Here is a 26,085-nt window from a genome sequence, read left to right as displayed (position 1 = left end):
AACATGACATGAGAAGGACACCAGCTACACTCACAGAGCTGAGGTGAGATTCGACCTCACATTCATGTGATTCAACACTGCCACTGATTAATTTAAAGTAGGGTTTCCAGCCCCCACTTCACAGCCAGTATTCCATCGGACTACTGAATGCTGGGAGCTTTGTGAAACACTTGGTTAAATTCAAAAAAATAAACTATACTTTAATTTTTTTACAACCCTACAAGTTTGCGCGTTATGCTGCGAATGAATGAATGAATGAATGAATGAATGAATGAATGAAACGGTCAGACTTAATGAAATGGTCGATCAACCGCCAGCATACCCATCTGTGAACTTTTCACACAAGGTAAAGCTGCCCCCTGCAGATATCAAAAGGCTGCCAGCCCCCTCGATTAGGTGAATGTTATCAAGAAAGCTTTGTATAAACACTATTTCAGAACACGAAGGAACGCTACAGAAATGTACTCCACGTTTTCAGTCAATGTCCTCAGGCCACGATTCGACTAAAAGGCCACGTCTCTGCATTTTGTCTGGCCCTGAAAACCATTTGAAGTAGCAGCAGACATTAGAGCTTTTGATACAGGGATGATTTTATCTGGAGAGTGCTGGGCACAACACCAGGGGAATAAGGCCAGACAGTGATTTATTAAAAACCTTCAAGGCTTATATCCAAATGACCCAAAGCTTAGCATACTACTACAGTCTTTAGGGAGCGCTTCCAGCAGCACAGCTTAAAAACAGTATCGTGCGCCACACAAACGTTCCGTTTCATGTGGAGGCAGCAGGAGCAGCAGCGTGTAAAGATAAGACAGACGTCTTCCTTTGCAATCATAATCGTTTCTGCTCTGACATGAGTCTGTCTGCTCAGTTTAAAGAGCACACACAAATTCAGGGCACGTCAAGCCGCGCCGCGCCGCGCCGGGAGGGGCCGTGATTAAACGCTACTCGTCTGGGCTCATTTCCATCACACTCCCTCCGATTTGCGGGGAGCCTGACGACCGTGACCTGCGCGACACGCCGAAACTCGAGCCCCATACTCGCTTGCCCCGTGCCCCATTACCCACAGTCATGCGACTTTTCCGAGCTACACGTATATCAGTCGTGTCACTGCTGCTCCGTGGACTTTTTGCTCAGGCGCCTCCGACCTGCGTCTTGCCTCCTCATGACCTTTTTATCAGCAGCTCGCAGTCTTTGAGTTGTCAATTTCTAGGAACTAATGTAATGCATACAGACAGTAAATGCATTGTGATAATGATAGTGTATTTTCTGTCTGTCCATCCGTCTTCTAATTGGTTATCTAGCTGCACGTCTTTGGACTGCAGTTGCAATCAGGAGTACCTGGGTGAAACACGAGTAGAATATTACTCATGCACATATAGTTTCCCCAATTTAACAAATTTAATTGATGCTACACTGCCATCTAGCGGCCTTAAATGGTAATATTTTCCTTAGTTGAATACGCTCGATCTGGACTGCAGAAATGTGTGTACTTAGAACGAATGTGAAATTATACATTGATTGAATTCTGAAATAACGTAAAAAGAAAAATATATTAAATACATAACTAAAAGATGATATGGTCTCGCGAAAGCCATCTTTAAGTGAATATACTCCGTAATTGACTTTTGTAAAAATAATTGTACTACTAAGAACAGTGTGCCCCACGTACCACCTAATATTTTTTGTCATGCCAGAAAACACTGCATAACAGGTACAGTACAGGCCAATGCCACACTGCTAAGTAGCGGCGTGTGCATGTAACCGGGGGTGACAGTGAGTTTCCAGGAAGTCTGCTGCGACTTTTCCGTTGCGCATGCGTCTGTTTTGTAGGGTGACGTCACTGAGGGGCGCCGAGCAACTGCCTCGGAAACGCGGTAGATTGGAACTGATCGGCTGTGAAAAGGAGGAAAAAGAACATTTTACAGGACGAGTGTGGACGCGAGTCTGTTGGGGCGCCTAAAAGTGAGGAGCTGGACACGTAAGTATCGGGCTGCTTCCCGCCTTGTGTTCGTTCACTTGGAGTGAAACTTAACGCGGATCGGCTGGCCGCGCGCTTAGAGAGCTCAAGAACTTGGGTTTTGTCTGTCTAAAGTCTCTGTCTGTACGTGAGCGAGCCCGCAGGCTGGGTCACAGCAGCCTGGAGTGCTCTGCCATGCCGTTCACTTTGCCCGGGCCTCTTTGCCGTTAGTAACGCACGACATGATGCTGTCTCTGCCGCAGCTGTCCAGTTGGTCCGGAATTGCGCCCCCATGGCTGTCCCCGTTACGCAGCCGCCCAGCTTCCTCCTGGTCAGTTACTCCCCGTCCGGAGTCGCCGCTGTGCTCCCTCTTATGAAGCTCTTACTATTCTGTTTCGCTCCTCCGCTGCTTTAACGCCTGTCTCCTCTCGTCCCTTCAGACCAGTCTCAAAGCGGACTGGACGACGAAGCCGTTCCTGCAGCGATGCCAGGAGCTGGTGAAGGTGATCGATGACTACCCGGCCAAGGTAGATTATAACTGGCAGGGCTGGTGATGCCTGGGGTGTTATTGCTGTAGGGTCGGTGCCTTCTAGGGTAACTGGCTGTTATCAGAGAGAGTGGGATTTACTGAGCTGTCACTGTGTACAGGACCTCCAGCCTGTGTTTCCCTGGCTGGTCGAAAGTGTGTTTGGCAGCTTGGATGGGGTCATCGTGGGCTGGAACCTGCGCTTGCTGCAGCCTAGAACCAACGAATACAGTGTTGTCATGGAGTTTCTAGACCCCAGGTGGGCTGCCTCACGTCCGTGTACCACACACTCGTGTGTTAGGAGATGATCATAGGTGCCGTTTTGATGGAGCCTTGAAGGAGCCACTGCCCCCCTCCCCAATTTACCCACTGAGCTCCGCTCCTTTTCCAGTGGTCCCATGATGAAGCTGGTGTACAAACTCCAAGCAGAGGAGTACAAGTATGAGGTTCCCGTGTCCTACCTCCCGGTGAGTCTGACTAAACCCCCCCACCCCCATTCCAGGTCAGCCTTCCAAATCACCAAACGGTCACCAACGCTGTAGCATCAGCACTACCTCTCTCTCCCTGCAGGGGCCGGTAAAGAGCTCCATCCATCAGGGTGTCCTGCCTGACTGCCCCCTCTTCCACAACAAGCTGCAGTTCCCCCTGTCTGGCCTGCTCACTCTCACACTATCCCTCAGTATCCTTTGGGTGTCAGGGTGGGTAGGTAGGTGTTGAGGGGTTGGGGGCGTCCTTCAGAATGGCCAAAGCTCATTATCAGGAGCTGTATAGAAGTGTCAGGGTTTATGTCTGCCTTCCCAAACATAGGCCCACTTTTTCCAGGGGTGACTTCTGATCTTTTAAAAAAAAAAAAAAAAAAAAAAAACATTGTAAATCACTGTGTCTGAGGGTAACTAAGGTAACATGGTAAATGGTGCAGGGGAGCAGCTGTTCCTGGATCCAGACCATGTCCTCCACCAGAGGCAGCACCGGGTTGGTGGATGTTTGGGGGAGGGGGTGGGTCTTTTTGCTTGAGTGTGTTGGGTCCCTTAGCTGCTCTTCAGATCCCTTCGAATACTACATGTTTAACTTCGCCTACTGCCTGATCGCACCCAGGGTGGGTAACCGTCTCACTATTTAGGCTGGCTTCACGGTGGCTGTGCTAACGCGCCGTTCCCTTGCCTGCAGATCTTAAAAGCTCTGCTAGCATGTGCTAACATGCTGCTCCATCTTCCACAGAGCTTTCCTCAGGGACAGAATGGGACGGCCTCAGACAGCGCCTACTTTGTGCTTGTGGACACCTATCTGAAGTACTTCCTGCCCACAGAAGGCAGCGTGCCCCCATCTCCATTCTCAGATGCCAGGGGCTCTGTGTCGCCTCCGACCCCCAGGTACGGCTACCCCCATTCCTGGTGGCGTCTCCATGTGTGCCTCTTCATTTCCACGTTAGAGAGCCGTCCTTCTCTTTGCCCAGATCTCCCAGCATGCCACTGGCGGGTTACGCCTCTCAGAGCAGCGGTTTACTGAAGAGGCACATTTCCCATCAGCCCTCAGTGAACGCAGACCCTGCCGCCCAGGAGATCTGGAGGTCCGAGACTCTGCTGCAGGTCAGGATGTGTGGGGGGCATGAGCTGGAACCCGAGGTTATTAATTAAGCTCTGGACTGAAGTGAGGCCTGGATTGCGCTGCTGCCTCGCTCATGCCGTGGTGAACACCCCCGTGTCCGGTGTCTCCTGCCCAGGTCTTTGTGGAGCTCTGGCTGCACCACTACTCTCTGGACATGTACCAGAAGCTGCAGTCCCCCCAGGTGAAGGTAAGGCCCCAGCCTGGCCCCACCAGTGCTAAGCACACCCTACTTTCCCGGGATGGTTTCCAGGAAGTTGCCTGTCCCCCCCGCCCACCCACCCCCCACATTCTGGCTGCGCCATGTAAATTTTTTGCATTGTGACTTCCTTCCAGTTCCTGCGAAAAACCAATAACACTTTGCCTTCCATCCATAAGTGCGGCCACACGCACCTCTTGTCTGAATCCTGGGCTGTTTTCCGTGTGTTTGTTCAGGGACGCGTGTGCGCAGACATCTGTGTCCGCCTGGGGCTGCTGTGCGCTCTGTGTCTTGGGGGTGGCTGTCTGCGCAGCCGTCTGCTTTCAGCCCTCCCCTCTCCATCCTGGACAGAGCAGTCAGGGCAGTCGGGCAGAGCACAGGGCACCTTCTCTTGGGGAGTTTCTAAACGGCTCGGGCAGCCACTGCGGCCAGACGAATGGCAGACTGAGGTCACCGGTCTGGCATGGGCTGCTGGTAGTAGGCACGCTGTTTCCTTGGCATCACTCACTCTCTGTCCATCGTCCTGTCCATGGCATGCGTCCTTCCCGGATGTCCCTCCCTGTCCACGGCGCCACATGCTATCTGTGTCACTGGCTGGCTCTGAAAATCTAGCTGCCTGTTGTCTTAGCACCTCTGGTTCTGCCTAATTTTCTGTCCTCTCCCAGTAATTCCATGCTCCAGCTTTAAACCCACGGCAATTAATTATGACCACAACATCATTCCTGAGATATTTTTGTAGTGAACTGTGAAAAATGCAAAACAGACATTTGTTTCTGTAAAATATAGTCATACCTGCAGTGCATCTTTTTATATGTAGTTTATGCATTATTTTGATCTATATCTCTTCTGCTTAAATCTTCCTGCTCTGATTGTGGGAGGAGCATTCCCGATTCCCGGTTGTCTCCCGGGCTGTACGTAGTGAGACTCCAGGCCCCCAGCCAGAGTGACATCATCCCTCCTTGTTTAGTTTCTCTTCCTCTCCCTCCATGTTGCACTGTACTTCCTCCATGCTCACCTTCCTCTCTCCCCTGTCTTCTCTGTCTGTCTGCCTCCTCCCTCCCTCCCTTGTCCTCCTCTCACTGTGTCCCGTTGCTCTTGTCCCCCCCCCACCCCACCCACCGGGCGTGACGGGTCTCTCAGCTGGCTCTGCTCCAGTATCGCCTCAGTATGTCCGGTGTGGCCAGCGCCCCCCTCACCTCCACCGGCTACGGGACCCTGCACACCTACCAAGTACCTTCTTCCTTTTCATTGTGTTCACTAGATGTGCATGTTAGCCTGTAACTCATCGAGGGACTAGGGGCCGCAGGCAGGTGGCCCGACTCTGTGCGTTTTGTGAGTGTTTCTTTGTAGCATGGCTGCCTACACTCACCGTTAAATGTTTTACTTTTTCTCTGCTGTATGTGTCGGCCATTCTATTCTGCGTTTTTGTCCAAAAGTAAACACTAAGGTGCTCTGCCAAATGACCAGAAGCCGCGTCTTCGCTGCCCTCATTTCGAGGGCCAGAGATGGACAGTTTAGAGGGTCGTTGCTGATAGATGCTTGATATGGTTCCCATTGTAACTGCTGCCTGTGACCAAATCTGTTACCTAGTTTTTGTCCCGGTGTGGGACTCGCCGCACATCAGGAGAGAAGCTTGTGGGGAGTTACGGCTTCCAAGGGCTCAGGGTGGGGATGCCATCCTTCAGGAGCTGGGGATTTTGACGTGCTCTGTGTGATTTGGCGGCTGGGGGGCGGGGTCTGTGATTGCCTGCCACTCTCTGATTCGCCCTGTGTGTTGGGGGGCGGGTCTAGGAGCCTTTCAGTCCCACAGAGGAGCACATCCTGGTGGTGCGACTCCTGGTCAAGCACCTGCATGCCTTCTCCAACAGCCTGAAGCCGGAGCAGGGCCCCCCTTCACCTTCAGCCCACTCGCACGCCAGTCCCCTGGAGGAGTTCAAAAGGTCAGAGGAGGACTGTGGTACCACGTGTGCTCCCCCACTCCCCTCTGAGCCACAGTCTAACCTGTTCCATCCCCATCCTGCCCCGCAGGGTGGTTGTCTCGCGGTTCGTCCAGCAGAAGCTCTACATCTTTCTGCAGCACTGCTTCGGCCACTGGCCCCTAGATGTGTCCTTCAGAGCCGTACGTGACCCGACGTGTCCCCTTCATGCCCTCGAAGCAGACCGTGGGTGAAGGCGCCCTTCCCTGTCGACCCTGGGGCCTGACTATGAAATTGATGTGTGTGTTATTCCTTGTGCTTTGTGTTTTCCTTTGGCTCTGTGGCGATAGGTGCTGGAGACCTGGCTGAGCTACATCCAGCCCTGGAGATACACCAGCGAGAAGAGCAGCCCCCCAGGGGACAGCCACAGCCGAAGTGTTCCAGAGAAGTGGTACTGTCATGCTCTTATTTATGATCAACATTACCATTTGGTGGATGTTTTGCCCAATAGCAATTAAGAATAAGCACCTTGCTCAAGAGCACAGTAGCATCGCTTCCTGGAGGGCTCAGTACAAGCTATTGTTGTCCCCCCCCCAGGGCATCCTTTGTCCAGGAGAATCTTCTGATGTACACGAGGCTGTTCCAGGGTTTCCTCAACCGCGCCGTGCGCACAGACCTGGTCAACACCAAGAATGCACTCATGGTCTTCAGAGTAGGCAAGGTCTTCGCTCAGCCCAACCTGCCGGAAATGATCCAGAAGGGTGAGGAATGATCAGGAGCTCATGTCAGGGTTCATGTCTGTCCTCAGCATAGATCCACTTTCTTCAGCTGTGACTGATCTTTTTATTTAAAAAATTAAATTCTGTAAATCGCTGTGTTTGAGGGTAACTGAGGTGATGTTGTAAATGATGCAGGGGAGCAGCTGTTCCTGGAACCGGACCATGTCCTCCACCAGAGGCAGCCCCGTGTCTTCCTCACGCCCTCCCACGGGGGCAGCTTCCTGTCGGCCCGGCAGCCTCCCGAGGCCGACGCCATCTTCAAGGTCAAGAGCCACGTCTACAGCTTGGAGGGGCAGGACTGTCAGTACAAGCAGATGTTCGGCAGCGAGTTGCGGAGCACGGTAAGCCGGTCGTGGGGTCGGTGGGGTAGGGGGCACTTTTGGGCGGGTTGGGGGGAGGGGGTGGCGCTCATTCCTGCCAGTCATTCCTTGTGCAGGTTCAGCCTTGTTATGTGAAGCTTGAGTGCGGATTTACCTTCAGTTTTGGGGGGGGGGGGGGTGAGTGGCTCGGCGAGCGAAACCCATGATCAGATCATTGGTCTGAGCCCCAGCCTCAGCAAAACAGGCACATGTCTGTGAGCCCTTAACCCTTGGGGGGGGGGGCATGACGACTAAATCTACGCTGTGAGCCCTTAACCCTTGGGGGGGGGCATGACGACTAAATCTACGCTGTGAGCCCTTAACCCTTGGGGGGGGGCATGACGACTAAATCTACGCTGTGAGCCCTTAACCCTTGGGGGGGGGCATGACGACTAAATCTACGCTGTGAGCCCTTAACCGCCAGCACCTGACAAAAAACTGATTTATATTTGCATGCTGTTTAAACCCCCTCCCAGGTGCTGAAACTGGTCCAGATCATTGCCCAGGCCCGTCAGACCGCCAAGCGCATTTCGGACCACTCCGCCGAAGCCGCCGCGAGTCAGTCCCTCCTGTCTTGGTTCAGCATAGGCTCATCGGACCTGAACAGCACGTACACAGCGGGCGAGGCAGACGATGCGGGCGAGTGTGTCCGCAAGACCCACGAGTTCCTGGACCGGGCCCTGGACTACCTGTGTCAGATATTCCGGGTAGGTGGGGGGTGACTCCCTCCATGGGGCACCCATCAGACATGCTTCACTGGCTTTCGTCCTCTTTCCTTCCAGCTGAATACCGCACAGGTGACTCAGCTGCTGGCAAACCTGGCCCAGGTCCCGGATGACCTCGGCTCCAGGCAGCTACCCGACTGCATTCGGGGGGAGAACGGGCTGATACTGACTGACCTCGGCCGCATGCAGGTAGGGCGGCCGCTGATACTGACTGACCTCGGCTGCGCGCGGGTAGGGCGGCCGCTGATACTGATGCTGTGTCTGAATGAAATGATGCAGATCATCAATGGACTGCGGCGCTTTGACATCCAGTACCAAGGCGACCCCGAGCTGCAGCCCATCCGGAGCTACGAGAACGCCCTGCTGGTGCGCCTGCTATACCGGCTCGCCACCTTCCTCAATGAGCGGGTGAGCATCTATTGGGGGGGGGCGTCCTCAGCCGGTGTGGTGGGGGGGGCCGTCCTCAGCCGGTGTGGTGGGGGGGGCCGTCCTCAGCCGGCGTGTCTGACCCGGGCTCCTTTTGGCAGTACGCCGTCCAGATGGAAGCCCTGTGCTCCCGGACTGACCTTCTGGGTCGCTTGGGGAGGTTCTACTTGAGCTGCCCGGCCACCGCCGCTGAGAGACGCCGTAACAGCCCGGCGACGGCCCGAGCGGCCGCCATCTCTCGACGGCCGCGCCTCAGCCTGCGGACGCTGGCCAGTTACCGCGCCCTGCTGAGTATCGCCCTGCTCTACCTGCTGGGGGCGCTGTTCTCCTTCGGCCTGCTGTCCAGCACGGGGCTCATCCTGGTGGCCAGTGCAGTCTATGGACTCTTCATGAGCTTGTTCAGTGACAAGCTGAAGCAGCACTGAGGCGCGGCTGCTGCCGCACGGCCATTGTTTGCTTTTAGCGTTTCCTTTACTCTGTAAATAAATCCCAGAGTCTCTGGCTGAATGGTATGATCCGTTTTAAATAAATTGGTTGAAGTGCAAACTGATGAACCCTTCTTTATAAAACATGAAACTTTGTTCATGTGATATTCTGCATGTTACAGCAGGGAAAATAAATAATTTTTCTTAGATATATTTCTAATGGGGCTATTGACATGAAATTTACACCTGATGTCCACACATACAAAGAAATCAAAATACACAAGTCCATAAATTATGTGTAATAGTGAAATGACACGGGGAATAAATATTGAGCACATGAAGAAAAAGACCAAGAAACCAGCGGAAATCTGTCAGTATTTAGAAAGCAATCATGCCTCTTCACTACAAATTAATAGCACCTGGTTTAGTCCTAATTGATGGCCTATAAAAAGAGTTCAATTTTGGTCTCATCTGACCAGACCATCTTCTCCCAGTATTTCATTGGCTTGTCCAAAACTTGAAATGAGTTTCACCGTGGTTTTGTCATCAGAGCTGATGCAGTGAAATTTCCCATAAGCTCAAGCAGACCTGAGCCACTTAGAATGCAAGTCTTCCTGCATCACCTTAATCATGCCAGTGGCATATGGATGTCTGCTTGTGTCCTGAAGGTCATGGGGTTGGATCCCACGCGAAGCAGACCCATCACACCACTGTTCGGCTCTTCAACAAGACCGTTAACCCCACCGGCATGTGCTCAGACCAGGCTTTCCTCACTCGCATGTCGCTCTGGATAAAAGCGTCTGCTAAATGTCACGTATGGGGTCTCTGAGGCATGGTCTGCTGTGTCAGCATCCCATCGTGGGGTATGTCTGTACAGAAGCAAACTCGACACCGTCCAATTGGAACCAGCATGGTACATGACCTTTGACCCGTAAAGCTGAATTCAGACACACTGGGATTTGTGTAGAGAGAGGTAAGGGCAGCACTGAATAGGAACAAACACCCATCTGGGGTGTCTAAACATCAGCTTTGATCTGATGTGATGTGGCAGAACAGAAATCACTGACCAGGACGACTGACTACATGAGCTTAACTAGCCTTCAGAGTCACTGCGTGAATCATTAAAACAGGTGAAAATGACAAGCTGTGTAAGTTCAGGTAATAATAAAAATGTAGGTTTGATATTTAAAATGAGAAGCCCCTCAATTTGTAATTTTCTCACTTTATTTACACAAAAACAAAATCAGTACTGGATGAATGAAGCCATCTGTGATTAACCCGGCCGAAATTTCCCGCTCTGAAACCGCGCTTCTCTCACGCCTGGCCAAGTCCCTCCCTTTCCACTCTGCCTGCAACTGGAGCCGAGCCCCCGGGACCCTGCAGAGGGGCTGACTCCAGAGGACGGTGTGCTGAAGAGGACAAACAGTGCCCCAAGCCGCCGACCCCAAAGCATGACGACAACGAATACGGGCGTGATCCTTAAGGAGCTCGGCACTGACAGAATGCTAAGAAAGGCTAACAAGCTAAATGCTGTGCGCAGGACTCTGACAAGTCAGGGTCCCACTTCACATTAAAATAAGCTTTGCAGACCAAGAAGGCAAGGCGTCACAGCAAACTAACTCAGTTTAATGCAGTGTAATACAATCCATTTAGCCAACAGCCTATACTAAGAGCTCCGCTGTAATTAAAACGGAAAAAACCCACCAGGACCGAGCAGGATGACTATACTGGGGAACAAGCACGTGCTGACAGTGTTAAGGGCGGCGTTTACTGCTCGAGGGTCACAGGGCACTCTCACACTCAGTCGCTATCCATTTCATAAAACGCACAGACAGCTCACAAAGCAGCCAACAGAGTGTGGACTTCTCAGCAGACAGGTGTGGCAGGCCATAGGTATCAGGGGCAGGATGGCAGGCCATAGGTCTCAGGGGCAGGATGGCAGGCCATAGGTCTCAGGGGCAGGATGGCGCTATGCTGGGGAGAGACAGGCCTGCTTCACGCTCTGGGCCCATGTGTTGAGCAGCGCCGTGAGCGAATGCTTGTCCGGCAGCTGAAGGAGCTTGGAGGTCATGTTCCTGTGGACCGTCTGCAGGAAGGGGTTGGCGTCTGGGGAGAGGGGGGAGGGGAGGGTTTTGGGCAGGCAGGCGGTGAGGGTCAGGTCTGCGGCACTCACGCACACATCGCCCCACCTCTCGCCCCATGGTACAGCCCCCGTGCCCGCTCACCATACTGCTGCCCGTCGTCTGCCAGCTGCGGGCTCTGCTCGGGGTAGTCAGCCGGAACGCTGAGCTGGAGGGGCGGTACGCTGGGGAGGCTCTTATCATCTGTGGGGGACAGGAGTATGAGCAGTGAAGGCTGGCAGTCACCATGCGGTCAGTTTGCGTGGTCATGTCCGTCCGTCCACTTGTATGCGCGCCAGTCCGTCCGCCTGTGTCAGTGTACATGTAGCAGTGAGAGTGACGCACCCAGCTTGCAGATGAGATGCACTGTGCCGCTGTTGCTGCAGTGAGACGGAGCCAGGTTCACCAGGAACTTTGTGCTGAGACGGGCCACCTCGCCCTGCAGGATGTTGGGGATGGTCTGCCGCTCGTCCTCCTCGTGCTTCCGCTTGCGAGCCGCGATGCTGGGGCCCCTGCGCAGGAGCCAGCGGTTAGGGCCCCCCCCTTATTTGAGTGTAGCTCAGCATTTTGCAGTTCAGTGTAATTTTACTGCACTCCAATAGATAACCCTACTTACGTGATAGGCGGGCCGTGGATGGCCATCATGGCCGGGGCAAAAGTGCGGTACAGGGAGTGGTTAAAGACGGGCGAGCGGATGTTGGCCATGACTGCATCCAGCAGCGGCTGGCACAGGTACTGCTGCTTGGTGCTGGGCACAGGCGGTGGGGGCGGGGTGGGCTGGAGGGACAGACAGCATAGGGTGGGACCACAGCGTGACACGCGGCCCGGTTTACCGAGCAAAGCAGACAGACGGACAGACAGACACTCACCACAGCCATGTCGTTCTTCAGCTTCTCTAAAGCAATCTCACACTTCTGCAACGTCCTCAGGGGACACCTACAAGCAGACATGTGATTTAACTGCTTGCTGTGGGTCGGGGGGCGCTCCTCCATGCGGACTAATGGGAGGGTAGGGCGGGGGGGCATACCGTTTGGAAGGGTCCGTCAGGATGTCCAGCAGGCTCTTCATCTTGCTTAGGTCCTTCTTCCTGTCTGTTGGAAAAACACATTATCTTTAAATGGTGCAGGGCAGGCAGCGAGGTTCAGTAGGGGTCGTGCGGGGGGGCACCTTCGTTCTTGTCGATTTTGTTAATCATCCTCCGCAGCGGTTCAATGTACTTGCTGAGCTGCTTCAGCTTCTCCAGGTACTGCTGCTCCTCTGTGGGTGAGCCGCCAGCCGAGCTGAGCACCGAGCTGGGGTTCCCTGCGTGACAGAGGCGGGGACAGCTCTGATTAGCACCGCCCCCCCATCCCACAGAGGCGGGGACAGCTCTGATTAGCACCGCCCCCCCCATCCCACAGAGGCGGGGGGGACAGCTCTGATTAGCACCGCCCCCCCCATCCCACAGAGGCGGGGACAGCTCTGATTAGCACCGCCCCCCCCCATCCCACAGAGGCGGGGACAGCTCTGATTAGCACCGCCCCCCCATCCCACAGAGGCGGGGACAGCTCTGATTAGCACCGCCCCCCCCATCCCACAGAGGCGGGGACAGCTCTGATTAGCACCGCCCCCCCATCCCACAGAGGCGGGGGGGACAGCTCTGATTAGCACCGCCCCCCCATCCCAGAGGCGGGGACAGCTCTGATTAGCACCGCCCCCCCCCCCCCCTCCATCCCACAGAGGCAGGGACAGCTCTGATTAGCACCGCCCCCCCCCCCCCCCTCCATCCCACAGAGGCAGGGACAGCTCTGATTAGCACCGCCCCCCCCATCCCACAGAGGCGGGGACAGCTCTGATTAGCACCGCCCCCCATCCCACAGAGGCGGGGACAGCTCTGATTAGCACCGCCCCCCAGCTGATGAGACGCCGCCCACCGGGGACATGCTGGTACCTGGGGTGTTGAGGGGACCAGGGGAGGGGACGCCGTAGTTCTGAGGGGTCCGGGCATTCGCCGGGCTTTGGGAAGGCTGGGGGGATGGGCTGGGCTGGAACCCCCCCGGCGAGGGAGTGGGGCCAGAGCTGGAACATACATGAGCACAGAACCAGCAGATTCAAATACTAGCAGAAGATGAACAGTGACACAGAGCAAAGAAGAGTGATGGGAGAGGGCAATGGAGAAGGGATGACAGGAAGGGGAGATGGAAAAGGGTGATGGAGAGTGGCGACAGGATGGCAACCAGAGGGGGTGGGGTCTAATGGGGTAAGCGGCCGGAGGGGCCGATGAGACAGGGCACAGCCCTTGATAACAGTAAGAGTGGGACATTAATGGCCAGATGGCCCTGGGTGAGCCCATGAAGAAGGGCCACCCACTGACCTGAGGACATGCAGAGCAGCAGGTAGCCCCTACAAGCCCGCAGTACAAGTCCTTCTTGTTTGTTTGTACCTGCATAGACCATCAGAAATGGTCGGAACACGTCCACCGAGTGCCGGTTCGTATGTTTTGTACCTGACAGAGTTGGGCTGGGAGGTCGGAGGCTGTGGAGACGGCTGCGGCTGGGGGGGCGGTGGCATGGACTGCGGGGGGGGGCACCTGCACTGAAGAGGGGGATGATGACATCATCGAGGACTGAGGGACCTGCTGGGCGGAGATGAGACAAGGGGTCCATGAATGTGTGGGGGGCCCTAGCACTCCCATTCACATAACTGTACATTTGAGGGGCCAGCCAGCCAATCAGTATACAGCACTGTTACCTGAGGGGCCAGCCAGCCAATCAGTACACCGCACTGTTACCTGAGGGGCCAGCCAGCCAATCAGTACACCACGCTGTTACCTGAGGGGCCAGCCAGCCAATCAGTACACCGCACTGTTACCTGAGGGGCCAGCCATGAAATCAGTACACCGCACTGTTACCTGAGGGGCCAGCCAGCCAATCAGTACACAGCACTGTTACCTGAGGGGCCAGCCAGCCAATCAGTACACCGCACTGTTACCTGAGGGGCCAGCCAGCCAATCAGTACACCGCACTGTTACCTGAGGGGCCAGCCAACTAATCAGCATTGCAAAGATTCCAGACTCTGTAGCTCCCATTCACAGGAGCCTCCAACCTCAAATTTCAGCTGAATGTCCGTGTGCTTCCTTGGTTACGAAGCCTGTGTGACGCACGGCTCCGGCCCGGCGATTCCTCAGCTTCTGATCACAGACCGTGTGTCAGAGCCAAACACTGATGCTAAAACCGGAACAAATCCAGAGCCCAAGAGCTGATCCTCACAGGGGTCTAGGTCTGCAATCGCAACCATGTGGCAGTCGGGATGGGGGGGCAGGTGGGGGGGCCACACTGTATACCTCTGGGCGCTGCTATCAATCCCTAGGGTAAATACCTGTGGCGTTTGCTGTCCTCCCCCAGTGGCAGCGCTGGGGGGCGCTGCAGAGGTCGGCGTGGCACGGGGTGGGCGGGGCGGAATTTGCATCCCAGAGCGGGCCATCATCATCATCTCGGGAGGACAAAGGGACAACAGACAGGTCACAAGCAAAAAAAAAAGAAAACCAAAACAAATGCAAACGCAGTATGGCAGCAGCGGGGGGGGGGGGGGGTCATGCGGACACAAACACAGAGTCAGAGACCCCAAGCGGGGGCCCATGCACAGCCACAGCGTCTCTGAGGGTTAAAGGTCTAGAGAGCATGCAGTGCGGTCACGACACACAGCTGTCACACACACACGCGGTGTGCTAAGGCTGCTAATTTTTACCCATGATTCCACGAAACAATTCAACCACAATAAAAAATTTGCGTCAAAATTGGGAGCATCTTTCGTTGTCTAGTTATGGCCATTTTAAGCAGGCAGGTTTAACACAGACTGCCAAGAGCACAGCAACAAGTAAGGCAAACAGATTCCTCAGTACTGGCCTCAGATGAACCCCTTCATCTTGTGCTGGTGTCAGACAAAAAGTAACACGACCAGCAGAAGACAGACCATCTACCACCTCAGTGCTGGCATTACATTACAAATCACATTTTTATAGGAACAGGCTTCTGGCCTGAGATGTGATGTGAGAGCAGTTGGTGAAATGTGGCACATATTCTTTGATGCTGACCACATGACCTACTGGTGACCTAGGGAAGCACAGCATGTGCTGTAGAGGTTGTTTCAATGTGGTATAAGACCGTCTGACTGGCCATCCATACACTCCTTTGGCTAATTCTAATGCTGCGCTACTGCATTCTCTGTCTGTGTAGGTATCAGAGGCAAAACATTGAAAATTATTTCCTAAGTAGCGGACCTCTCAACTGCACGCATACACACACTTGCACGTACATACACAGGCAGACACATGCACACCACGCCAGTCAGCGTGTTAACAGGATGCAGATTCGCATCTGCAAAAGGGCTCAGAAGGTGCAAAAGCCTCGCTCAGGCCAGTGAAAGGAAAGCTTTGGTTTAGCGGTCCAAGCGAACAAGCCACATGGATACCAGTGCGTCTGGGCAGACAGGCTCAAGCTACGGGCACGCGCGCACACACACATGCATACGCAAGCCGTGACAAATGCCATGGGGGGAGCTGAGGGATCTCCCATGGGTTCCTTGGGTGTGATGACCCTTCCGCTGAGGGACAGGCCTTCAGGCTGGGGGTTGCTCACCGGCTTTTATCATCCCTTCATCTGCGTTTGCCATCAGTCTGGGTTTTACGTTGGGGGTGGGGGGAGTTTCAAACCAGAACGCGCACCTCATTCTTGTGCTTCCCAGAAGAAAACCCCCACCAAACAAAAATGGGCAGCGTGGGACAGCCAAGTGCCACTGGGTCATGAAGTCCTCAAGCAACAAACCCGAAATCCGAAGCGCACTGACTTCTTCAGTAGCTTTAACGGGGGAGATGGACTGTTCCGGGTAAATTCTGCATCCGAGGAAACCTTTCAAAAGGTCACGCACTGCGCTCTCGGTGACAGCGAGTCAAAGATACACCGCGTTGACAGGACTGTTCACGCATCACTGCCCGGCACGCTGGTAACCACCTGTTCCTGGGGGTTTCCGAAATTCGTGAGAGCGACCTGCCTGTCACTACATCTTTTCCACACGGATGATTGTTCACTGGGGACCGGATGGGTGAGGCTCTCGTGAAGTACATGTCATGATACAGTAACACCTCCTAAAACCACACAGAGAGACAGGGACTCTGAGGGAGCGTGGAGACCATCCACAAAGCAGGTCCATTTAGAGAGAGACATCTCAAGCCTGCCTGTACCTCAAAGGACCACATCACTCATTTCTGGAAAACCCAAAATGTAATTCCAGTGTCTGGAAATAAACAAAAATTTAAGAAAAAAAAAAAGATTCAACTCCCTCTTATCCCAATAGAATTAAGAAAACTGATGAAAACTGAAAAGAATCAAACTGATAAGAAGTTGTTCACCCATCAATGGAATAATTACCCACCCAAGACATCTGCAATTTGACAACAAAAAAATAACAGATTAAAAAATTATGAACAACACTGTACTGGCTCCAGAGCCGGACACCCCCACCCCCCAACTGATCGGCAGCTCCCTCACCTGTCCAGGTACAAGATGGCTCTGCACCACAGCTGCTTGTTGCTGGGGAACTGCCTGCTGCTGCTGCTGGGCAAACGGCTGCTGCTGGGCAAACGTCTGCTGCTGCTGCATGACTCTGGGGGCCATTTGCTGCTGCTGAAAATGCACAGCCACTTCAAAATGAGTCTGCCCACACCCCCAACCTCCTCCCCTCACCCCTGCAGGCGTCTGCCCGCACCCCCAACCGCTCCCTCCATGTCATCCTCTCACACCTGCATCAGTTTAATTTGCTGCTGCTGCTGCTGGCTGAGCTGTCCAATCGGCATGTGTTGGGCTGGAATCTGGCCTCCCAGGGCCTGCTGTGGGTGAGGAGCCAGCTGGGAGGCCTGGGGAGGTGGTGGCGGCTGCTGCGGGTGGTGGACTAGGTGATGAACTTGTTGCTGGGCCTGGACCTGGGCCTGATGCTGGGACTGCTGCTGCTGCTGCTGTTGTTGTTGCTGCAGCTGCTGTTGCTGCTGTTGGAGGGCTTGAACTGCCTGGGCCTGGGCCTGGGCCTGAGCCTGGGCCTGAGCCTGAGCCTGGGCCTGGGCCTGGGCCTGGGCCTGGGCCTGAGCCTGAGCCTGAGCCTGAGCCTGGGCCTGGGCCTGAGCCTGAGCCTGAGCCTGAGCCTGAGCCTGAGCCTGATGTTGCTGGAGCTGCTGGAGCTGGGCAATCTGCTGCTGCTGCAGGCGGGATGTAAGCATCTAGAACAGACAGCATGAGAGAACCACCAACATCAACCCTATAATCTTGGCTGAAGCACTTGACTGACCTCACAATTATACAACTTCATGGTCCATACACCTCATGAGGACCAAAGAAAAAGCAAGGAGTGTCAAGGTGGAGCCGAATCTCTCTTCGTCCCTGTCAGCAGTCAGTCATCCTCTCACTACAGCAGACATTCACAGACCTGCTGTTCACTAAGTTCAGGAAGAATATTAGAGAGACTAGAGCAAAGGCTGGATATCTTCAGCCCCACTGGGCCAGACGGAAACAGGTTAAGGATGATTAGCAAAAGACAAAGAAACGGTGATCTCATATAAAGTTAATAAGATAAACTATATGACACACAACATAGACAAAAGCAGCAGCTGTGAAAGGTAACAACAGGGTGATTTCACATCACATTTTTTCAGGAACCAGAACCTTTTCCTAGAACCAAGAACTTTTGTCGTGTTTGCACTGCAGAAACTCAGTCCGATTGTACTTCTGAGGCAGTTCCGAAACCACTTTTTCGTGATAACCTTGCCGATTGGTTGACCACAAGCACTGGTGGTAACCGGGAATTTATGCAGAAGTGCATAAATATAAACATGTTGTTAATCCATTCATCCATTTTCCAAACTGCTTATCCTACTGGGTCTCGGGGGGTCTGGAGCCTATCCCGGAAGCAATGGGCACGAGGCAGGGAACAACCCAGGATGGGGGGCAAGCCCATTGCAGGGCACACTCTCACACCACTCACTCTCACACGCACACCTACGGGCAATTTAGCAACTCCAATTAGCCTCAGGATGTTTTTGGACTGTGGGGGGAAACCGGAGTACCCGGAGGAAACCCCACGACAACATGGGGAGAACATGCAAACTCCACACACATGTGACCCAGGCGGAGACTCGAACCCGGGTCCCAGAGGTGTGAGGCAACAGTGCTAACCACTGCACCACCATGCCACCCCCATGTTGTGAATCACATAACTAAAATATAAATAAAAAGCCATGTCCCGTTTTGAATGAGACAGATCCCCTTGTCAACTAACAAAACGATTTGTTCATCCCTCATTGTTTTGGGGTGGTGGGGTAGTTTCGTCTCCAAACAAAAGTTCCCGGGAACTTAGAACCAGGTACCAGAACTTAGGTGTGAAAGTGCTCACGGATCCATAACGAGAAAAGCAACATCCCCCCTACCCTCCCACAAGCCTCATAAGACAAGAGGACTCACTGACCGGCTGAGCCTGCTGGTTCTGCTGTTGCTGGTTCTGACCCTGCTGCTGCTGCTGCTGCTGTTGTTGCTGCTGCTGCTGCTGCTGTTGTTGTTGCTGTTGTTGTTGCTGCTGCTGCTGCTGCTTCAGCCGGTGAAGCTGTTGATGTTGCTGCAACATGGCCACCTGCTGCTGCTGCTGGGTCGAAAACTGGGGAAACTGTTGTTGCTGTTGTTGTTGCTGCTGCTGTTGCTGGACCATCTGCTGGATCTGGGTTGGCATAGCAACTACGGGGCAGAGGACAGAGGTCTGTCAGCAGACCACCAAAGTGACAGTGCAGTCCTCAGGAAGTGAAGGACAATTGGAAGAGGGTCGAGAATAAGCATTACGGCGTGAATCTTCAAATGAGGCTGAACTTGCATGCATAATGCCTTAACTCCTTGTGGAATAATCAATATTATACAATGAAGATAAATGCAAAATTAATGACCTATTTAGTCCTCATGGTGCAGTTAATACAACAGCTCCTATGCAAAGCATGGTGATGCCGTCAAAAGACGGTCACTGTTCCAGAAGCAGGCCCAACCTCACAAACCAACTCACTGGGCTGAGGGTTTCCAGCGACGCCCGGAATCACATGCTGACTCATCGGCATTTGGGTCAAGCTGCCCATGGAGGCCCCAGTGGGGCGGGGTCCGATGCTCAGAGCACTGGGTCCACCTGTTCCCACAGCCGTCAGATTGTGAAGTGCGTTCATTGGGTCTGCTGTGGGTAGGACTTAACACACAGAGACAACAGGGGTGAAGTGCCACAAGCTTAGTACTTAAGTGGCGACCAAGTCAGTCATCCACTGAAAAGCTGCCATCAAAGCCAAGTGCAGTTATCGCTCAGATAAACCACAGCTTACGGTGTATTCACACTTAGCCCGGTTGCCTTGTACTGTGCCTGAGCACAATTACAACTACACTACATTACACTACAGATACTGCTAATGCTAACCATTAAATCTGAACCATGTACTGAATATGCCTGAACCACTAGTGAAACAAAATCATACCTTATCAGAATTGCACACATCAAGCTATATATATATAGTTCCAGCGCACTAGCAAATTGTATCTGCTCTAAGTGTGGAAGACACAAGGCAACTAAAATGTCAGCTAGTTAAAGATGATCATTCTAGATTCAAGTGAGGGATTTATGTAAGTGCTCTTATTATAGCAAGATTTTATAATGAAGCAAACAGGCTACACCATCATCATAAAATTAGCCTCTGTACCAACAGGTTATTATACTACGCTGTATTTTAAGGAGGTAGATCATTAAGTATAATGTGCTGCATGGGAAGTTTGCATGTTTATTCAGTAGATCAACAGAAGAAAACAAAAGAAATTTCTGCAACCTTTATAGGCGCTAATACTGTGTTCTGTGGGCATGAGTGATTATGGAAGAAATATTAGTCAAGGGGGCCAGTGTGTTTTATTTTCTTCATTATTCAGTGCAGCACTATCTCAAAATCCATATAACGAGTCACATCCAGACTGACAACCCTAACCCTCAAAAAGTCTCCTTATATTAAGTACTCCACTACCCTCATGTGCATTTTTAATAAGGCAGAAGTGAACAGCAATTGGGTGGATATACCCTTTTTACATTTAATAGAACATAAACCGCATCCTGGGTTGTTCCCTGCCTCGTGACCATTGCTTCCGGGATAGGCTCCGGACCCACCGCGACCCAGTAGGTTAAGCAGTTTGGAAAATGGATGGATGGACTATCACCCACCTGGTAACCGAATGAATCTGAGTGATCATAGTGCAAGGCTTGGCGATATTAGGGCAAGTGCTGGAGTAGAGCGCAGTGTTTCCCCTACCATTATATTAGGAGGGAGGGTGCCCCCCCCCCCCAACAGCACCTCCGGCCCCCCTTAAAGGTCAAATTAATTTTATTCAATTTTATTTTCTATATAGCGCCAGATCACAACAGAAGTCATTTAAAGTCACCATTCCCATAGAGCAGGTCTATACATTGTCCTTTTATTAAACAAACTAGCCTTATCCATCTTATTTACACAATAGCTTGTCATTTTTGTCTCTACACAGTCGCACGTTTTCAAATCTCCTCTGCTCTCTGTATCACGCATGGCAGAGTTCCACCCGAATGCGTGTGCACAGATATGTGCGCGCACACACAGGTGAGCACACTCCCACCAGCGGACCGAGAGCGTGCATCGGAAAATATGTCACATCAACCACCTGAAAAGCAGACAAAAACATCAGTTTTTTTTTAAACGCTCCAAGCTACGCATATCAGCTGTCACTTTTAAAGCCTAACAGTTAATTATATGCAGGTCGAGACAAACATCCACAATAGGCTGCAAGGAGACCATCTTGCAGCCTGCATGCGGCTCTCAGTAAATGGGCCAGACGCCTCTGACTTCTCATATCAAGAGGCTCGAAATGTTCTTCCAGAAGCGCAGAAAGATACACTGCAGTGACAAAAGATGCACACTTTGTGGATAATTGTCATAAAAAGAAATGTTCTGATGTCGAGTTCAGTTGTTATCTTGACTGCCGTCATTAAAAGAAACACATGAACACCATGAATCCGGTCAGTGTCCGTCTGCCCCCCCCCCCCCAGGCTGTAAACCTCGGGGAGACACTGGAGTGAGACAGTTTATTAAAGAGTAACCATTTAAATGCACCTTACATAAATGTCTTGTGAAACTCAGTGCATAATTCACCATGAACAATAGTTAATTGTTTTTTTGTTTTTGCATTAGTATTTTTGCAGTACTGGTATCAAAGTGATCATTTTGATATTGTGACATGACCATAGACCAAAGTGATCCTTTGTGGCCATGTTTGTGATTGACCTTCTTTTTGCAATGCAGCGTTGTGGGGGAAAAGGACACAATCTATACAGCCTACCAGATCCATTACTTCTGGGGCCAGTAGTGCACATGTGTGCATGCGTGTGTCAGTCAGGTCATTGATGATGTGCCGGTGTTCGGTAGACAGGCACGGTAAACAATCACACCAGAAGCATACCATGCCGGAGTCTGACTAACCGTGCTCAGGTCCATCTTTTCAAGGCGACAGTTATGGGCAATTAGGCAACTCTAATTAATGTCAGCACATTTTTGGACTGCGACGGAGGAATCCCAAAATTACACAGGGAGAACATGTAAACTGCACACACATGGAGCCACGGCAGAAACGTGAACCCTGGTCCCAGAGGTGTGAGGCACTGGTGACAGCCACTGAGCTAGCATTCCATCTTCAGCATCACTAAAGCTGGCTGCCCTTCCACGACCATAACCTTTGTTTTCTTTACGTTGAGGCATAATCCCATCACTCTATTCATTACCTTCACTTGTAAATGTCTTAAGAGAATTATTCTTGCCTATAACCATGGTGTCAACTATCAGCTACACTTTGCTGATTCTTCATCCATTGGCCGTGATCCCCATTGAAATGCCACCCATCATCTATGGCAGCATTACTGACAGATCTCCTGGCTAACTCGACCTTCTCTTCCATGTATCTCAGTAGTTGATATTTTTGCTTTCAACAGGGGTCTTGGGGGTGTCCATCCATCTCTGTGATTTCGCTTCCACTTGCGCATTGAACATGAACATTTTTAGGAAGCAAAAGTTTACAAGTAAGCACACCTACAAAAGTATTTTTCACTCTCTCTTTTGCAAACAGCATAATGTGATCTTCAGCAAGATAAATATCTGTAATCAACACACAGAGGGCTGAAACACGCCGCTCACTCCATAACCACATTCACTCAAGATTCAGTTCAGCTTCTGGTGGAGACTGAGGTATATTCATGATAAGGTTGGGCAGGAGACACTTGTACAGTTCCATGAAATGGAGTGACCGGGTGCACCCCTGTGTTCACTGCAGCCGGCATCATGGCAGTGTTCAGTACTGCTCTGATGATTACCTCTATCGTCCCTCAAACCCCCGCATGCCATTTGACCGTTTGTGAGAAAAATAAAGTTTTCAACTGACCTGGTCCACCTTGAGCTTTCTTATCTGCAACACAAAAAGCACACATTGAATGTCAGCATTTCCAGCTCGGATGCATGAAACTGGACTAAAGTGCACAGGTAGTGGGCATTTCTACTCACGGATGTCTCTGAAATGGATGATAAGCCTGGCCACCAGGGAGAGATACTCGTCCTGTTAGCGGTGAAGAAAACATCACAGTAAACAAAGAGCAGCGTCCATCTCGCCACACAGCCCAGCGGAACCCCCCCTTTCTCCGGCATGTGTCTGATGTCGGCTTGGCTCACCCTGGATTTGGCTTTGACGAACACGTGGCTCTCCATGTCATTGCTGGTTTTGTTGGAGACGGCACCAGCCTTACGCATGGCATCTTCACTGAATTACACAATAAGAGGAGACACCGGGAAAATAATCATATATTAAAACTATGATTGTTTCTGTCCACTAGGGTGCATCGTTACATCACCTAATGAACATTCAGAATATGGAATCGGGTTTACAGGCTTCTAAGTGAAAGCAGACTCATTGTTTGCTGATAAATTCATTAGTAGTGTCAGACATAAGCAATTGCCTAGTGCCTCATGTGATTATTGGGGTGCAAAACAGTGACGGAAAAAAATAATAATAAATACCACAGGTTACATCAGTGACAAAGAAGGTTTTTACAGGCCATTACATGTCAACTCATCTATTCTATTAATAGAGTCCTGCAAAATCTTAAAACTATCCAGCCTGTAGTTTTTCAGTGAAAAATGTTTAAAGTTTAGTCATTTTTGCTATCCTGAACACACATATATCTATATGCTCACCAACAGCTCATACCATAATGGACTTCGCTGGGTTTATGCTAGATACAAATGAGATCCTTCTGACGATGTCTGCAGAACTTCAGCTTCATCCATGTTCCGTAATTAACGCAGTTGTTAAATGCACTTGAATAGGTCATGTTACATGCATGGGTGTACCAACATCAATTTAAAAATATATTTCTTTCCCAGATTTTTCAAAAAGTAAAAAACAGTGCTATTGTGACTAATACATATCTTTAATATAAATGAACTGACAGAATTTGCTTTCTGCTTCCCCGGGGGGTGAATCTCGCCTGGGGCACCAGAACATCCAGGGGCGACCCTACAGACAGGCATCATTGCCACAAAGTCGCGTATGATAAATACAATCATCAGCCACGCAAAAAGACAGCATCTCGGAACCTCTAAATGTCTCCAACCGTTGTGGAATTGACGACATTTATCACCAGACAACACATACATTTACTTCTAATAGTTTATTACATCTGTCTGACCCGAACGCATTCTGGCTTTCTATAAAACACAACCCACGCCGGGAAGTACAGGGCAAATAGTTACTCACTTTTAACATATTTACTTTGTGTTTCGGTTGGTGTGTGCATTCGGGAGGAGCTGGTTTTTCGCGGACCCTGCGGGTGACGCAGTACAGAACCGGATCCTGCGAGCTCTCCTGCCGGCCAGGGGAAGCTGATGTGCGGCTACCAACTCCCGCGGCGTCATTACGACAGCAAACAGCCGTCTGCCCCTTTCTGAAACGCGTGCATCTTCCGGACAAATCACTCACTATGAAACCGAGGACGTATCTGCGGCCTGGTACCCGATGGTTGCCCGGGAACGTACACATATCCGCGGGTGTTTTAAAACCTACCGTTTCCACTAACCGGCAGCCGCCCGTAAACGCGGGACCGGGAGTAGACACTTACATTTGCGCCACCACCTTCTGACGGAAGGCGAGGCTCCTCCAGTCGTTCTCCGATCCTCCAGGATCCATTGCGTCCGCCGTGTCTGAACGTTACGCTTCCGGTTCAGCCGCTCCTGATGACGAATTTTCTTTTTGCGAGGTGGTTCGGGAAAACTTATTAATATTCATGAGAGGCTACGTGATTGGATAAATAATTAATATTTATGAAGAAGCGCTACCTGAACGTGCTGCTCTAAGGCATTCACTGGCTAATCAGGAAGCGCTTCTCTTATGAATATTAATAAGGTTTCCTGAACCACGCTGTAAAACGCAAATTGGCCTGATCCATGGTTCCTGCATGGGGCGCGCAGGGGACTTTGAAGGGGCGGGGTTTCATGAAGGAAAGCCTGGTGTCGGGGCGGGGTTTGAGTTGGAGTCTGGGGCAGCATCTGAGATAGGGGCGGTCCAGGCGTTGTAGTTGGCCGTTTTATTTAGTTATCTAGAGGCGAGTGGTATAACTTCTGACAAAACACGTTTTATCCAGCAGGAGATTTTACTTTGTCTACGGGCCTTTAATGACTTCTTATCCACAGCCATCAGTACTCTCTGCGGGGGGAATGTCGCCCTTGTCGAGAGACTTACCCACCTAAGCAGCAACATTGATGTCTCTGGTGACTCTTCCTATGAAGTCAGCAGATGGATTGGAAGAGCATGGGGGTCACGAGGTCGCTGGAAGGGGATGTGTGACGCTCATGATATCTTTGCAAGAGAACAGAAGTCCAAGTCTTTAGAGTCCTGGTGCCCACAGTCTTCTGTTGTTCTGTTGGGGTCACAACAAATACTAAAAGGAAAGGTTCACAGATGTGTGACATTAGATCGTTTTCCTCAATAAATCAATGACCAAGTATGATATTTCTGTCTCATTTGTTCAACTGTGTTCTCTTCACCTACTTGTGTGAAGATCTGTGGATGTTTTAAGTCATATTTATGCAAGAATATGGAAAATTCTAACTTACAAGCAACACTGTATAATCTCTTCAGAGTGTCCTCCTCGGAGTCTGCCCAGGGTCTCCTCCCATTTGCACATCCCCGAAACACCTCGCTAGGGAGTCGTCCCGGAGGCATCCAAGATAGATGCCCGAACCACCTCAACTGGCTCCTTTCGATGCAGTGGCTCTACTTTGAGCTCCTCCCAAATGTCTAAGCTCCTCACCCTCTCTAAGTCTGAGCAAAGACACCCTGCGGAGGAAGTTCATTCTTTCGGTCACTACCCAGAGCTCATGACCATAGGTGAGGGTGGGAATGTAGATCAGCTGGTAAATTGATAGATTTGCATCGTGGCTCGGCTCTCTCTTTACCACAACAAAACGATACAGCATCCACATTACTGCTAACGCTGCACCAATCTGACTATCAGTCTCCTGCTCCCTTCAGCCATCACTCATGAACAGGATCCTGAGATACTTAAACTTCTCTGCTTGAGATAGTAACCCATCTCCCACCAGGAGAGGGCGATACACCCCTTTCCATTCAAGAACCATGGCCTCAGACTTAGAGGTGTCGATCCTCATCCCGGCCGCCTCACACTCAGCTGAGAAATGCCCCAATATTCCAAATTCTTACAAAAGAGGAGCCCCCTCACCCAGTGCATTTTATCGCCAAGATTTCAAAATGTAAGGTGGGACCCACAGGGAAAGTCCTTCTGCAACTGGTAGGAAAAGGGTTTGTTTTATGATTTATGAAGAGTGCATGGCAGTGCTTATGTAACGTTTCCATTCTCTTTATGGACACATCTAGTGTATTTAGAGAGGGTTTCCAAGTTATACATTAGCATTTTATTTTAGTTCACATATTTTGT

General features: G+C 51.5%; 2 protein-coding genes across 3 annotated transcripts; one reads left to right on the top strand and one right to left on the bottom strand.

Annotated features, from left to right (window-relative positions):
- The first annotated feature begins 1,781 nt into the window (after window positions 1-1,781).
- On the top strand, window positions 1,782-9,039 carry smpd4 (sphingomyelin phosphodiesterase 4). Of its 2 annotated transcripts, XM_049020149.1 has the most exons (20): window positions 1,782-1,978; window positions 2,221-2,288; window positions 2,398-2,484; window positions 2,606-2,742; window positions 2,875-2,950; window positions 3,054-3,162; window positions 3,527-3,579; window positions 3,702-3,853; window positions 3,937-4,069; window positions 4,204-4,275; window positions 5,425-5,514; window positions 6,076-6,224; window positions 6,313-6,403; window positions 6,551-6,651; window positions 6,798-6,961; window positions 7,115-7,320; window positions 7,815-8,045; window positions 8,121-8,252; window positions 8,343-8,471; window positions 8,591-9,039. In XM_049020149.1, exons 2-20 carry the CDS (start codon window positions 2,250-2,252, stop codon window positions 8,912-8,914), a joined length of 2,475 nt encoding a protein of 824 aa, XP_048876106.1. In that variant the 5' UTR covers window positions 1,782-1,978; window positions 2,221-2,249; the 3' UTR covers window positions 8,915-9,039. The 2 variants fall into 2 exon arrangements, with proteins under 2 accessions (XP_048876106.1, XP_048876107.1); XM_049020150.1 differs by lacking the exon at window positions 5,425-5,514.
- Window positions 9,040-10,120: 1,081 nt separating this feature from the next.
- On the bottom strand, window positions 10,121-24,502 carry med15 (mediator complex subunit 15). Its single transcript, XM_049020147.1, is given in 19 exon segments — window positions 10,121-11,020; window positions 11,140-11,238; window positions 11,380-11,546; window positions 11,651-11,811; window positions 11,904-11,970; window positions 12,062-12,125; window positions 12,202-12,336; window positions 12,965-13,092; window positions 13,520-13,599; window positions 13,601-13,651; window positions 14,392-14,505; window positions 16,560-16,694; window positions 16,811-17,281; window positions 18,523-18,785; window positions 19,102-19,275; window positions 22,521-22,544; window positions 22,640-22,691; window positions 22,805-22,892; window positions 24,250-24,502. Coding segments are annotated over 19 exon segments (2,478 nt in total). The 5' UTR covers window positions 24,318-24,502; the 3' UTR covers window positions 10,121-10,883.
- Window positions 24,503-26,085: the final 1,583 nt, after the last annotated feature.

The sequence above is a fragment of the Brienomyrus brachyistius genome, chromosome 7 (assembly GCF_023856365.1).
Source record: "Brienomyrus brachyistius isolate T26 chromosome 7, BBRACH_0.4, whole genome shotgun sequence".
Lineage (NCBI taxonomy): Eukaryota > Metazoa > Chordata > Actinopteri > Osteoglossiformes > Mormyridae > Brienomyrus > Brienomyrus brachyistius.
Note: the sequence above shows the minus strand (reverse complement) of the source record. Positions and strands in the feature narration are given on the sequence as shown.

Excerpts from the sequence above, each read along its gene's own strand:
- smpd4 (XM_049020149.1), top strand. The coding sequence starts at position 2,250 with ATGGCTGTCCCCGTTACGCAGCCGCCCAGCTTCCTCCTG. Across the intron at positions 2,951-3,053 it reads TTCCCGTGTCCTACCTCCCG|GGGCCGGTAAAGAGCTCCAT; the intron begins GTGAGTCTGACT and ends CTCTCCCTGCAG. Across the intron at positions 6,225-6,312 it reads CCCCTGGAGGAGTTCAAAAG|GGTGGTTGTCTCGCGGTTCG; the intron begins GTCAGAGGAGGA and ends CCTGCCCCGCAG.